The sequence below is a fragment of the Lepidochelys olivacea genome, assembly GCF_965140295.1.
Source record: "Lepidochelys olivacea isolate rLepOli2 genome assembly, chromosome: 7".
Classification (NCBI taxonomy): Eukaryota; Metazoa; Chordata; order Testudines; family Cheloniidae; genus Lepidochelys; species Lepidochelys olivacea.
Genome location: NC_140417.1, coordinates 111,329,757 through 111,345,563, shown reverse-complemented (window position 1 = coordinate 111,345,563; position 15,807 = coordinate 111,329,757). Strand labels below are relative to the sequence as shown.

The 15,807-nt window shown below is 40.3% G+C and overlaps 1 protein-coding gene across 1 annotated transcript; it reads left to right on the top strand.

Moving 5' to 3' along the window:
- Positions 1–297: 297 nt before the first annotated feature.
- KCNK18 (potassium two pore domain channel subfamily K member 18) lies at positions 298–6,982 on the top strand (the record flags this gene model as incomplete). Its single annotated transcript, XM_084633030.1, has 3 exons — positions 298–394; positions 1,799–1,945; positions 6,156–6,982. The coding sequence occupies 3 exons, from the start codon at positions 298–300 to the stop codon at positions 6,980–6,982; spliced, it is 1,071 nt and encodes a 356-aa protein (XP_084489156.1).
- Between the last annotated feature and the right edge of the window lie 8,825 nt (positions 6,983–15,807).

Sequence of the window (15,807 nt, the reverse complement as noted above, 5' to 3'; positions counted from 1 at the left end):
TTCCAGGGCCCATTGGGACACTACTACAGTGTTCAGTTATAAAGTCCTGCCTTCTGAAAGCATGAAAGAGAGGATTTCTCATTTCCCAGATGGGAGAGGCCTCACTGAAATGCCACAGATTTCTCACTTCCCTGTTTCTAAAAGCTTTAGCTGATTTTTCCTAACAGACAGTTGAGGATGAAACTTAGCTCTCGTCCCCAGCAAGACAAAAAGATGTGCACAAGAGTGTTTTGGGCAGTGTTTCCTCATGCCTGCTTCATCTCTTCTCTAGTGATCTATGCTTTTCTGGGGGCGGTCATGTTTTCTCACATTGAGGGTAACAGAAATTGGAATGAAAGTGAAGAATATAAGGATTTTATGCTGGATCTGCGGAACCTCTCAAAGGATTTAACAGGTATGTGCAGTAATAGAAAAATGACTTCGCTTACAGGGTATTACTGAACCCCCTGTCATTCAAATTAGATCTCTTAACTTGTGACTATATACTTCAAAATAATGAAGGGTAAGCTTGGAAGTAGCTTTAGAGTGTATTTATTTGCTTTAATTATGATTTCCAGGCTGTAAACTTCCACGGTCCCTATGTGAATGTTTGATGAGATTTTTGTAGTGCTTATCTACTTCTCTTTTTCTTGCATCACTGGAAAGATTTAAAGTTACCCTGGGTAGCTAAAGAGTGAATGAGATTGCTTAGCTATTGTAACAAGCTCAGTTTAGAGTCTCCTTCATCCCTCATGGGGTCTCCTCTAGTCACGTAATAATAGGAGGTCAGCCTGCTGCCTTACAAAACAAAAACATAACAGTTCAGAAAGTCAAAGAAAGGCTGGATCCTAATAATCATTTATGTGAAGGATGGGTCCAACTACAGGGTATATAATGTCAGGATGGCAAAAAAAGAGAGGGTGGTGAGGGCGGGGGTGGTAGCACTTATTCATTGTCTACAGCAGACTAAATAGACAAAAGAGCTTTTAGTGAATGGTCACTGGCTCTTTCTGAGGGCTCATCTACACTTAAAAATTTACCAAAATAGCAACTCCAGAATAATTATTTCAGAAGGGTTATTTATTTCAGTAGAAACCCTCTATGGACACTTATTCCAGAATATGAGTGCCTTTTTTCCACTGCACTTACTCCATTTTGGAAGTGATCTTTATCAGGGAGGGATTACAGGGAGTAAGTCACACTCCAAAGATGCCTATATGTGCAGGCTATAGGAGTAGCTGCTAGAGATAATGCATTTGGTATTTATCCACAGGTAGGGGCCATGGGTCTCAGCAGTAGACCACAAATAGAGACTTTTTCTGTTTATCTTCTGATTACAAATTGTTTTACTTTCTTAAGTAAAAGACCATGCTGGTTGCACCTCTTTTCCCTCTCACCTCTGTCTCCCCCAGTTCAATCATTCAATCAGAAGAAGAATAAACCAGATACCTAAAAGAAAAGAGCTAGATGTCATGAAAGACAGATGTCAAATTTTGTGTCATTCTCTTTTTGGTATATTTTCTATCTTTCTCTTTTTAAAAATTACCCAGTTTCTTTGTACTCATTTTTTAACGTTATATGCTTTCACGCATCAGTCCCCCCCACCGCGTTTCTTCACCACAGCTACTAGCCTGACTCTGCTTACAGCATGGGCAAAGATTTTGTGTGTGGATATGTTTGTGTGTGGATATGTTCTTCTTTTAAAGTAACAGAGCCAGATCTTCAGCCAGTATAATGGATTTATGCTGATTTACAGCAGCTGATGGTGTGGCCCAGAGTCTTGAAGCAGTCACCACAAGCTGTTTTGTTATTGTAACAGAAAATATGACAGAAAACCAGGAGACATTTAAGAAAAGAGCCCATGCACTGTTCACCAAAGCTAAGTTGGAATGGTTTGCTGATCCAAAAGAACAATGGTCTTTCCTCGGGTCTCTCTTTTTCTGCTGTACTGTGTTCACAACAGTGGGTAAGTTCTGAGGTAAAGTACACTTAACATTTGATGCTAATCTCTGCATTTAACTCATGGGTTTCATCCAATGAATTCACAAAGGAACAAAATGTATTTGTAGTGAGTAATTCGGGTTAAAATGTTATCCAGAGCTCTGTAACCCTCTTCCAATGCGTTTTAGCTCTTAGATTTTTGTAATTGCACATGTAAATTAGATGCTCAGTTGCATGCACACATGGTCCTCATGACTTAATGAAACTTTTTTGTAAAAAAAAAACCAAACAAGTTTTCTCTATTGTTTTGGGTCAAAATGTGCTCTGGCCCTCCCCACTGTTGTGTATTATTCTGGGTGTTGCCTTCCACCTGTGAGGACGTGATCTGATTTTAAAGAGCTTCACAGTTGTTTAGGTTGTAAAGTGTGTTATAAATATAAGGCACTATAATTAATTCTTTCTTGCGTATCCACTGAGACATATTGAGAATGGCTAGTCAAGCTTCTATTAAGTACTCCTGAAATTTTCCATTCCAGCTCCAGGTGTAGACGGATGACCTATATACAAACAAAAATGACCTGTTGTAGTCCCTTCTCTACAACACTACTGGTTGCTACTTTCCATGTGCTCCTGCTGTTCTTCTTGACACCATTCTCACACGCTGGCAAACGCAGGTGGTGACTAAGTCTTCCACATAGAACCACTCAGTTAGAATGTGCATGCCTGAGACAATGACCAACGCCACCTTTTGTGAGGGAAGGTCCGGAGGCAGCAAGCAGCAATCCAGAGAGGCTAACAAGGAAAGGGACAGAGATAGAAGATTTCTAGGGTAGACATGTGTATTTTTAAAGAAGGTAACGTGGTCAGATATCCAGCTGAAACCTGCATTTATTCAACTGACCAAAATTCAGTTAGACTAAATATGGGTATGAAAAGTTATCTGACATAATCCTTCAGCATAAGATATGACAGAATCCATAGTTTCCAAAAAACGCGCACACCCATGCCTCTAAAAGTTCTTGTACTCAGAATTCATCCTCATGTATAACCTCAGCTATACTCCTCCCTATTCAATTTTGCTATTAAGAAATCAGTTTCAAGATCTTAAGTTGTGTGGTTAAAGTTCCTTGCCACTCCTCAGTCCAGAGGTTCTCAAACTGTGGTCTACCGACCACCAGTGGTCAGTGAGCTCCATTCAGGTGGTCAGCGGATAGTTCCCTCTAAGGTGCGCTCTTGGGTGGCCACACACGAGAGAATGAAGGGCCACTCACCTAATTAGTGGAGCCGTGTAGGCGTGGCTCCACTAATTAGATGCCTGGACCCTGCAGAAAACACACATGTAAGGTGAGGTGGTGGCCTCAGGGAGAATAGGGAGTAGGTGGGAAGGGGCAGTGGAGAGAGAAGAGGGGGTGGGGGAAATGTGGGACGTGCAGGGCTGTGGCAGCCAGAGAAAGAGGTGACTTTCCTCAGCTCCAGAGCTGCAGCTACCAGGGAGAGATGGCCCTCCTTCCCAGCCTCAGCTCTGTGGCTGCTGTGGCGGGGGAGCGACCCCCATCCTTTCCAGCCCCAGCTCAGGGGCTGCTGAGGTGGGGGACAGAGGGAGAGACCCCTCTCATTCCCAGCCCCAGTTCACAGGCTGCTGTGGCAGGGGAGAGAGGGCACATCCATCGCATTAGAAAGGTAAGACTGCTGATATTAAAATATGAGTTGTGTGCTTTTATTTGTAGAACAAAAAATGTTAATTATTATTAAGGTGGCTTTTTTATATAGTGCTTTTATCCAAAGCGCTTTACAATAGTTAGCTAATGGTAAAAACATTTGGAAAGATCATTAAGTGATCTGCCAAGACCCTCAGCAATTTTCAAGTGGTCCACGAAAAAAAAGTTTGAGACCCACTGCCTTAGACTATTTTCTTTGGTTACCCCTTTCTGCCCTTCCCTGGCTGCTAATCTTCCTCTTTGTTACATTTAAAAAAAAATCCATCTCTTTTCTTTACAGCACAGAACCAGCATGAAATCACACCAGGGTGATTATTATACATGCAATGTCCTGCACCATTGGTTTTCTAGATAATACTGAACTCCCCACAAGTACCTCTGCGTATTAGGCAGCGGATGAGCTACAACCAGAGACAGGTGTGTCTACACCTGCACCTTTTCTTATGGGACTTCTGTGAGAGAGGCATCAGGGTTTTATTTATTTATTTTACTGACTCAGGCAAAATCCCCCCTGACTTCAATATAAGAGCTGATTTGTGGAATGGGTCTACATGGAAGTTTAGTTCGCTTCCATCTCTGCAATTTCATGTTCTTCCACAGAGAATATTTTGCTATTGCAAATGATTTAAAAAGGAAGACAAACCATAGTTTAAACTAGAAGCCATTAATTTCAATGGGGAGTTTTGCTTGAGTAAGGACCAACGGATCAGTTAAGGACACATTTTGCTTAACCATCAAATCAAATTGGCTAAGGATATAATCTAGTAAGTGCTGTAGCTGATGTTATTTTTGGAGGGAGTGCAACTTAAGAGGGTCTCACACTAGGAATGCAAAATAGTTTCCTCTCTGGCGAGAAATGAGGAAGAATAGGTAGCAGGTGCTAGTAAGCAGTAGTAAACATTTATGACAGGTAAATGTGTCCAAATCACTTACGTGATTTAGGATCTTAAGCCTTATTTTCAGAAGTGAGTTAGGCACTTAGAAGCACTCCTACTCCCCTCCAATGGGCTTGATCCAAAATAAGCCCTATTTGTCGACCTCCCCAGGAAGCTATATACCACATCTGTTTGCTTAGGCTCTTTGGGAGGTCTAAGATGCTTGGGGGTTTAGAGGAGGTGAGGAGCCAGGGATATTCATTTTTGTTGTTGATTGACAGCCATTTGTGTGGAGTGAGATCAGCTGTTGATTTGTTATTTGGCTAGATTATATCTGTAATAAATGTTAAAGCAACTATAACCTGTGATAGGCACTTTTATGTATATGAATCAGAACGAAAAAAGAAATCACTCTCCACATATTAATTACGGTAAATAATCCTCACCACTTACCTCTGCAGAGTAATAATTAGCATCCCGATTTCACAGATGTGGGAATGGAGACACACAGGATAAATAACGTGCCAAAGGCCACATACTGAGTTAGTGACAGAGGCTGGATTAGAACATAAAGACTATAGCTATCTTTAGTAAGAATGAAGGTGACCTGGCAATTATACTCCAGTATTTGGTGTAATAATCTTAAAGGCAGCCCCCCAAAGTCATCTAAGAGGAAACAGTGTTGACTAAGGAAGAGAAAAGCATTTTTAAAAAAGGATTCTTTATGCCTTTTTGGAGGACAAAGAAGAGAACTTCCATTAAAAACTTTAATACAGTTTCTCTCTTATCTTTTCCCTAATGGAAATGCATTAACTTAGGGTTAGGGTTTTAACTTCACAGCCGAAGAAGCAATGGCATAACTACAGGAAAGAAGTCCTATGTCCTAATTTAATTTGCAGTTGTATATTTTAGACTACCATTTTGTTACTTAAAATGATCATTTGGCAGTGGAAGCCTGGTAATATTTTTGCATTAGTTACATTTGATATTGGCACTTTTTAGATCATTAGAGTAAAGTGTTATTGGTTTCCAGCCATACTCTTCAATGGAGAAAATGTGTGTCCCCTAAAGCCCAGTTTTACAACTCTCCATATGTCAAATGCAATTCCTGTCATTAAAATCAGTTCTAACAAACGGTAAACAGTTTCAAATCATTGACAGTGACAATTATGATCAACAATGGCCCCGAGTCATAAGGTTTGAGGGTGTTGAGATTCATTGTTCCAAGTTATTAAACAGAATAACCAGTTGCAAAAATTCAGATTAGAATCCAGATCTGAATTTACCAAAATTCAGGGAGTTTTGATCTGGTGCTCCATTCTGGGTCAGTTTCTACATATGAGTTACCACATGCACAACTGTCTGCTTTCAGGTAAGTTTTATCTTTTGTGCATATGCTCTTTCAGAAGGAATATAGTGAAGGTCCTTCTGCTCTAAGTCACAACCACATACAACCCCCTCACCCCTCCAGCCTAAGATGTTTTAAAAAGGATTGAGATAAATGTTTAAAAAAAAAAAGATCATATACACTATTAACTAAAATATCATCACACAAACTATTGATTTAAAACTGACAGTATTAAAAGTTCAATGTTTTGATTACAAAATAAATTGCAGTGTTCTATTTTTGTTTTGTTTTTAGGTTATGGCCATAGCTACCCCGTAACAAAGTTTGGAAAATATCTGTGTATGCTATATGCATTATTTGGCATACCTCTGATGTTCTTGGTTCTGACAGACCTGGGAGACATCCTTGCAGCTATCTTATCCAAGTCTTACAATGAATTTAGAAAACTTCAGTCAAAAATGTTAGCCTCTAAACCAGCTAAACTGTGTTCTGGATGCATCTGTAAGAAAAACAAGGATATAAAAACTGGATCATCATTGCTTATGCAACACAAAATAGTCATCCAGGAACCTTTAAGTATCACGGAAGTGCTGAAAAGCCAATCTTCTGTTAAAAGGAAGTCACTGCAATACCGGAATGCTGAAATATTTGAAATGCTAATTGCAAGAGAAAATCAATACCTTATGCCACCAAGAATTAACAAATTTGAAAGATGGAGTTCATGTCCCGAACTAGATTCAGGGAAGATGACCTGTGTTATCGAAAACTTTGGCAAAGAACTCGAAAAGCTAGATGTGCCCATCTTGTTAATGGCACTAATTGTCTTTGCATACATCTCCTGTGCAGCAGCTATTCTTCCAAATTGGGAAAACCACATGGATTTTGAGGAGGCTTTCTATTTTTGTTTTATTACCTTGACAACAATTGGGTTTGGTGATATTCACTTGCAACATCCCAACTTTTTCTTGTTTTTTTCCCTCTATATTGTCATTGGTATGGAAATAGTCGTCATTGCTTTTAAGCTGGGACAAGATCGATTGATTGGCTTGTACAAAAAGGTGATTTCATATGTTAGTAAGAAGACGTCAACACAGTATGAGAAGTATCCAGGTAAAAAATAGCCATCATTTCTCCCTGTCACATTCACTGGCGATTGCAATCAGATGAAATTGTTCATGTGTTTTCTATTCTCTGCTTTATGGAAGGCTTAGAGGGGGCCATATTTCCCCCGCATTTACATGAGTTCCACTTGTCCTGAAATCAGTAGGAACGTGCTGTAAACTGGCGGAAGGCCTCAGGAGAAAATAGACAGGTGCAGTCAGGAAAGGTTTTCCTCAAGGGATATTATTTGTAACCAGAAAAAATAAAAAAACCCACAACTAATATTTAAAAAACCCTCCCCCAGCTGGGATTCAGCTCAATCTTATAAGCCCTGGTAGTGGAGGTCTGTCTATCCACATGCAGTCTCTCCTCTATGCCTCCCAAAGCGCTAAATTATGGTTCTTCCCCACAGCACCTGCAGAAGCAGAGCTAAGGCTAACTTCTAGTTCACCAGGACCAGACAGTGGCCCTGTCCCCTGTTACACACATACCTACTTTTCAATGGCAGAACTTGGCTGAGATAATTAAGCATAATTAAGGTATGCACCCAACTAGCTGTTCATTCATGATATTAACACATCTAAGTTTCTTAATGGTCAGTGTAAGGTTAAAATTTAAAAAGGCCAAATTTTCTCAAAACCCCTCCCCTCTCCAGCTGTTATGCAGTGTTCAGGCAGTGCAAAGCAGACAGAAAACTGCTCCTAAATGGGTAGCTGGGGATTCCCCTTGGGTAGGGGAAACCGTGAGTGACACAAAGCCAGCCAGCATAGCTGGCTCCATGGTGCCCACTTCCTGCTCCAGCACAGGGAGGAGTACACTGGACTCTGGTGATCTCTGACTGACAAAGCAGCCACTAGGTGATCATTCTAGCTGATGTAACTAGTAGCAGTCTTAGGCTGCTCTAAGTTATGCCTGGAGCCAAATGGGCTCTTGGCTGGACCCAGGATTAGAGAAGCGAAAAAACGGCTTAGCCATCTTTATCCCCTCATTCACTGCTCAGCCAGACCTGAGGATCTAGCCCAAAGTTTGTTATTTTGAGAATAATATTTCTTCTATAATGTTCAACATGTTTTTCCAGTTAGGAAGAAGATATTTGAAATCAAAGTTACATAAATATCATAGGTTTCAGAGTAGCAGCCGTGTTAGTCTGTATCCGCAAAAAGAACAGGAGTATTTGTGGCACCTTAGAGACTAACTATGCTCAAATAAATTTGTTAGTCTCTGAGGTGCCACAAGTACTCCTGTTCTTTTAATAAATATCATAGCTTTAGAAACTTTAGTGTCTTGCACAGTGAAGCATTCTATTGTAAATCAGTTCCCTGTATTAAGGATCAGCATTCGTATCCTTTCAACTCTTTGTAATCAGCATAGTGTACATATGTTTATGGTATTCATCCATAACATGCAGCTGCTAATCACAGTTTCTATTCTAGAGATAGCAATTTGTGGGAATGCATGCAACAAATCTGAGACTATGTTACAACTTATGAACCTAGCTACTGGTATATTATTAGTGGGACAGTATAGTGTAAACTGACTGAGTTTGGGACTGGAACCCTAGAAGCCCTGAGTTCCAATCCCAATTTTGCCACTGACTTGCAGTGTGGCCTTGGGCAAGTCACTTCACCTCTGTCACTTCCACTTCTGTAATTAGGGAAACACCACTTACCATAGCCAAGGATGTTGTGCAACTTACTTAGTTAATGCTTGTTGAATACTCTGAACCTGTAAAGCACAATATGTGTGCCAAGTATTAGTAATAATAGTTTTACTGAACAAAGATCCTATCATGCTAACTATATATCTTTTTATGTTTCAAAACTAGATACACACTCTATAAAGGGAACTACTGCATTTAACCAACTCTATCTCAGCTTGTAAACTATAAGCATAAAACCTGAATTTGAATGAAGACTGTAAATATTATAGTGCATTTTGACCATTATGTGATGAACGTTATTTTTATTAGCAGGTTTGCCCTTTAAAGTTGATATTTTCTGAATATTTATATGGCATCTCTTGTAATCTCAATGAAGAATGGTGATTTATATTCAGTACTAATTATTAATGGTTATTAGTGGTAATTAAACACAGATGATGTACAAAATACATGTACTGATATAGAAAAATGTGTTTGTATAATAAAATTAATAATAATAATAAAGAGCATGCAATTCCTGGTTAACTGTTGAAACATTAGCTCAATTCAGGCTTCAGTGTAAAGTAGCTTCCATTCGAACAATTCTCATCTTGTGTCTGCAGAATTAAATTTGTCAGGATTAAGGTCTTGGACCTGATCCAAAGCACTCTGAAGCTCAACAGAAAGACTCCTATTGACTTAATGGGCTTTGTATCATACCTGGACTGGCCTTTTTGTTTTTTCCTGACATTTTCTTTATGTTAGTGCTCCGTGCTGCAACTCTCACTCACAACTATTCTTCCTCATGTGACTTGTCCCACTGACATCAAAGGGATAACCTGTATACATAAGGATGGGCCCAGGATTAGGCCCGTATTGTTTTCTCGCTAATATAGTGCACTTGCATTTTGGCGTTTACTTTTTGTACTGATTCAGGAGCAGTTTGGCAGAGCACAATGCATGAGTCAATGCAACAGGACATGAGAAGAAATTCTAAGCGCCCAAATGCTCTGTTCACAGCACAAAGACTTGACTATATTGAGCCCTTTCATCTCTAGATCACTGGTTCAGATCTAGCCAAGATTTTAGTGGGGTAAGCGTTGATCACATCAGATGTGATCACCTTTTTAGCTTTCCATCTAGTTCCAGGAGGATGTGCATCCACTTCCTAAAAAACCACCTGTACAATTAACTCTAACAGGCACTCTTTACGGTAGCCTCAGCAAAGGCAAGAGCCTGAGAATTTCAGCTGGGAGAATTACTCTCTGACCCCTTACCTTCCATTTCTAGAAGTACTTTCAGACCCCTGAACTCCCAGATTAGTGGGGGGCGGGGGGAGTGTGGATGTTTTGTTCCACTATAACAGAGTTTTGTTCTTCAGGGCTTGTGGTTTTCACTTTTCTATTGAGAAGGACACATGATGGACACTGCATGCTGCTGGATAAATTACTACATTTTAAAGAGCCTCTACCGAACATGTTGTTAGTCTAACTTTCCCATTCCTTATTCCCCAACCCCCACACGTGGTGTAAAAAAACAAAAAACAGCAACAACAACAACAACAAAACCATGTGCTGCAAAACCAGAAACACACACAGGGAAGGGGGCTCAAATTGTTCAGGATAAATTCCACTCGTGTTTCTTAAAATCCACAGGCACAGCTGGTGAGAGAAATGTTGGGAATCTGGCTTCCTCACTCCCAGCAAATAATATGTGTCAGCAGCCAAAGGAACTCCTATCTACTGGATGATTTTTTTTTTTTTTTTTTGGAGAGCAAGGGGGCTGACATCTAAATGTAAAAAGTTAGTGCACAGACAGTTGAATTGCATCTGGAAATCAAGATATTGTGCATGCCACTAACTAGCCATTTGACCATTCAATTGTTTGCGAAATTTTAGTAAGTATATACACAGATGTTTCTGTGCACAGTGGCTCACAGTCTTACACATGGACCTTGGGCTCCCTTTTTAAATAATCAGTGCACTGTCTCAATCATCTCTTGAGCTCAGACCAAGTTGACACCAGCTGAAGACACTGTGGTGTTGGTAATGGTATATGGGTAGAATAAAAGCCACAGAATTTGATTTATAAATTCCTTGAAGCTGACATGACAAATTGTTGCAGTTTTAGGAAAGCAGGTGTCATATCAGCCAATGTGATTTTAGAAACAAAATACAAGGGTTACCAATGTCATGAAGAAAAGAGTTGATAGTTAAAAATTAATATTTCCATGTCAAAGATCTATTGATGAGAATTCAGGATGATGAAGTTTAGTCTAATGACATTACTGTCTTACACAGGTACTTCCACAAAATCCTATATAAACAGGAAAGCTGAGACAGGGTATACTGTAGACCAGCATATAAAACTGCTAATGATCTTGATGCTCCATTGGAAGTGAGTTTATCTACTGAACACTGATGGCTGCCATCAGGCTTTATGCTGCAAGATCTGAAAGAGAAACCCTCTGGTCTGTTAAAATAAGTGAGCTTTGACATTGCAGTCTACTTCACATATGACAAGAGAGACTTGAGAAGCAATCTAAGGTTTGGGAGCTGACACATGGTACAGGATACTCATCCTACAGGTTTGCCGTGATATTCTTTCCTTACGAGGAGTCAAGTAGATTTTGACTGAAAGAGGGATTAAAGTGGTGCAGCATGTATTCAGAAGGAAGTCTTTCACTCTTCAGACTTGTCTTATACTTGTTCCTACAGCTGTCTGAATATAGCAAAACACTTAATCACATTGGAGAATGTTCACCCACAAAAAGGAGATTATTGACCCCCATTGCTGGGTGAATTCCACCCAGCAAAAGGCATCCCTCCAAAATGACAGTGACTGCACACCTTTTCAGATATACATGATGTGAATGGCTGACATACCATAACTTACAGGGAAGTATGTTTTCTAAAAATGTTTAAAAAAAAAAAGTGTGTCTACTTACTGAGATTTATAAACAAGCAAGAACCATGACTCAACACAGTCACAATATGTGTATATAGATATAAAGACGTATCTAGAACAGAGGTCCCCAAGCTGTGGATGCATGGATGGAAAAATATACATTGCAAAAGATGTGAAAAGAGAAGACAAGTCTGATCCATTCTCATACAAGGTTATGCTAAAGCACCGGCAGCAGAAGCCCCATTCTCAGCAAAGTTGCAAATCTTTTACCATGCCTATGCAGTAGGGCAAAAATAGCTTTCACCATAGTATCTGCAAAAGTCTGATCAGAGGGATTCAGAATGTTTTTGGCATTCTAACTGCCTGCCTGTGCACTTCATCTGATATTCTTGGTCAGTGTGGGGGGAGGGACAGCTTGGGGTGAAGGACTCAATAGTATGGAACAACAGGTAATCATACTGCAGTACTAAATCATGGACACCTGGGCCTTATATCTGGTAATTTGTTCTCCTAGGTCAAGTTTAAAACCTAAAAAGTTGAGAAATCTTCAAGGGCAAACCTGCTTTGGCTGCTAAACTACCCTGGTGGAGAGGAGGAAAGGCTCCGATTGCTGCCTAGACGAGGTAGCGATCAGACCAGGAGACTGGTGTGTTGGACATGTCTCCAATATCCAGTCCTAGGCCAAAGACAGGATCCGACATATGTCTGTCTGCATGTGTAGGTCCACAGATTGCCTGGGGGAATCTGATGGTTTCCATGTAGGCCATGAGCTCAAGTACTACTGTATCATTGTGGATTGTCTATGTGAGATTGAGGTCACTAAGGACTAGAATTCTGGAGGATTCCAGAATCCTAGTGGGCATTAGCTCTGTAATCCTCCAGGGGTGACAGGGTTTCCTTCTGGAGGTCTGTAAAGCACCAGGAGTCCAAGGTTCTCCTTATTCTTCACCTCACAGATAAAATGCTTTAGTTTCTTGGGTGGAACATCTTCTGCCCCTGAGGCTGGAGGAGAAGGGGAGACTGCTATTCCACATCCTCACTTCTTTTTTCTGATGCATTCTGGAGTCTGTCTTGACTTGTTACATACAGAGTATCCCTGTGAGACCAGCTGTAAACTTGGGTTTGAGGTAGCACTGAACTAGGTCTCAGTGGTGCAGGCAAGGCCAGGTACCCCATCCAAAATGGGATCAGGGATGGTGCTGGTTTTGTAGATGGATGACCTTGCATTCATTTAGTATAAAGTCACTAATTGCTAATTTGAGAGCGAACAGGTAGCTGTTGGGAAATGAACTAGTAGCCTCAGTTCAGTCCCTAGCAGACAGGGATCAACAGCAGCACAAAACACACTGACACTGTGATGGCACTCAGGCTCTACATGCATTGAAACACTCCTTATCAAGTCCATGGGAGTTTTGCCTATATAAAGACTACAGAGCTGGGGGGGCCTGCTGGGCAAAAGCACTGGTTGAAATTTTTGATTAAAAACTTTGATATCATTTTTGGTTAAAAGTATTGTCAAAATTTTGACTTTTGATGAAAAAAAACCCAGGGAAAAACTTAGTTAACATTTTTGCAGAATGTTTCCAGCCAAATTAACTTTTTTAATTTCTACATTAATTTTTTTATGAAAACACAAGGGGGGGAATTCGTTTGGGGGTGCTAACTTTGCTTCCTCTTTTTTGACCAGTTTAATCCTACAGGCCAGGAAATGGCAGAGAGAATAAAGTACCTTGTTCCTCAGTGGCTGTCTCTGTAGATCCAACTTGTGACACAATGGTAATGCAGTGGCATACCTACTCTGTGGCTAAATAAGATTCTCTTATTCTCTCAGGGCCTGATCTAAAGCCACTGAAATCAATGGGAGTCTTTCTTTAGACTCCAACGGGCTTTGGATCAGACACTTGTTTTGGATTATTTCACACACACATTGATAATGATCACCTTGATTTAGAGGATGACATCAGAAATCCTAGTTTTTATTGATGGGTTTTCATGGGACTCCACAGACCAATTTGAGAAGAGCAACGCTAACAGCACTGGCCACAGAGCCATTTACCGAGTTATGTTCATTAAGCTGCATGTTGTTTCCGTGCTTCACGCAGAGCTTCCAGCTGCTCCACCTGACTCTTCTCAAAGTTGCAGACACACACCTTTACAGTGCGGCGCCATGTAACACAATCATACAACTGATTGTGCAAACACTAAAATATTTCCTTTTTTAAACCATAAAATCAAAGTTTAATATTTTTCTTAGTTGCTGCAAAATATCTGGAAGCAAACTAAGGCTTGTGAACTGGAGCTGAAAGGAAGCACATGATGAGCTATACTCAAAAGATTAATTTCCTGTCTGGGTCTACGAATAAAAATCACATGCTGTGTTAATGCTTCCTGCTAACAAAGCTTCTTTTCAAATCACCCTGGAAGGAAAAGTTAAATTGTTTCTATTGCAATTTGTTTCAGCAATGAAACAAATAAACTTTGTCCTGGATGAGATTATGGGACTACATATGTCGATATGTTTTTTTCCTTCTTCAAGGAAAACAGAATAGAGGGCTGAATCCTGGTCCCATTGGAGTCAATGGCAAAACTCCTAATGGAACCAGTTGAAAACAAATGAAGAACAGAATATGTGATGACAGGAATCCATTTGATCCTAGTTTTAAGTAGCATTTGAAATTTCACTAGAAGGTCTGTTCTCAGTTTTGCAGACCTAAGAATTTGAGATGGCTTAGGTCAACAAACAGAACTTTTGGGAGCTCACCTGTGGTGAACAGCTAAAACTTTTGTTAGAACCAACCATACCACCAATATGCAGCACACACTTATCGATCAGCAAAATCTTTGCAATGATTAGAGATTTGAGGCATGATTCCAGTCTCACTTTCTCTATTGTAAATCAGGAGTAACTAGTGCAGGCTCTTTGAATAGTCCTGTTAATAATTAATTATTATTATTTTCATTGCAGTGACATACGGGAGTCACCCATCATGGAGCAGGACCCTTAAGTAGCTATTACCCACTCTCTAACCATTAGTTTCTAGCTGCACTTCTGCTGTAGCAGGCATCTTCTCATTTGCAAATATAGCTCAGTTCCTATCACTTTTTGTCTTTGCTGATTGGGCATGAAAGAAAAAAACTCTTTATAGCTAGTTTAAAAATATATTCAATAACCTCAAAGTCATATATATCTGGGTAATAACTGTGGTCTGTCTCCAGAATGAAGAAGTCAAGTGAAATAGAGGCTCTGATCATCCCACAAACACGCAAGCCTTATGCAACACAACCGAATATTACAAATAAAGCCTATGCACAGCGATAAGTTTATGGAGGAGATGGTATGATGGGATAACATGATTTTGGTAATTAATTGATCTTTAAATATTCATGGTAAATAGGCCTAATGGCCTGTGATGGGATGTTAGCTGGGGTGGGATCTGAGTTACCCAGGAAAGAATTTTCTGAAGTATCTGGCTGGTGAATCTTGCCCATATGCTCAGGGTTTAGCTGATCGCCATATTTGTGGTCGGGAAGGAATTTTCCTCCAGGGCAGATTGGAAGAGGCCCTGGAGGTTTTTCGCCTTCCTCTGTAGGATGGGGCATGGGTCACTTGCTGGAGGATTCTCTGCTCCTTGAAGTCTTTAATCCACGATTTGAGGACTTCAATAGCTCCGACATAGGTGAGGTTTTTCGCAGGAGTGAGTGGGTGAGATTCTGTGGCCTGCGTTGTGCAGGAGGTCAGACTAGATGATCATAATGGTCCTTTTTGACCTTAGTATCTATGAATCTATAAATGGTGTGTTCCAGCTGTGTTACCTTTATCCTGCAAATTACAGTCTGGCGCATAGCCATTTGATTGGTATTTTACCTAGGGGCCAATGTCCGATAACTTGTCTGTCTATCGTCATAAATAGACATTATGATCTCTGCATAAACCTGCAGGAGCTCTCCAACTAAAACTGGGGAGAAGAATGCAAAAAGCTTATACTGTGCCACTTTCTGCATGATCTGAATCTCTCTCTCTCTTCCCCCAGGTGTTTATAAGAGGCTACCTGGATAGGAGAGCAGGGTAATTTAACAGAGAAAGAACACATGATGAGGATATATTCAGTGACATAGATTTCCCTTTGCTAGCCTGGCAAAAGTAATTAGAGAAATGTGAAACATTTGTACAAATGTAAATCACACTGGGCATATTTTCCAACACTGGAGTCCAAAGTCTGTGTAGCAAGGGTGTGTGTGCAGAAGTGCATCCATGATTGTACCAGATATCATCATGATTACACATGTGCGTCTCTCGTT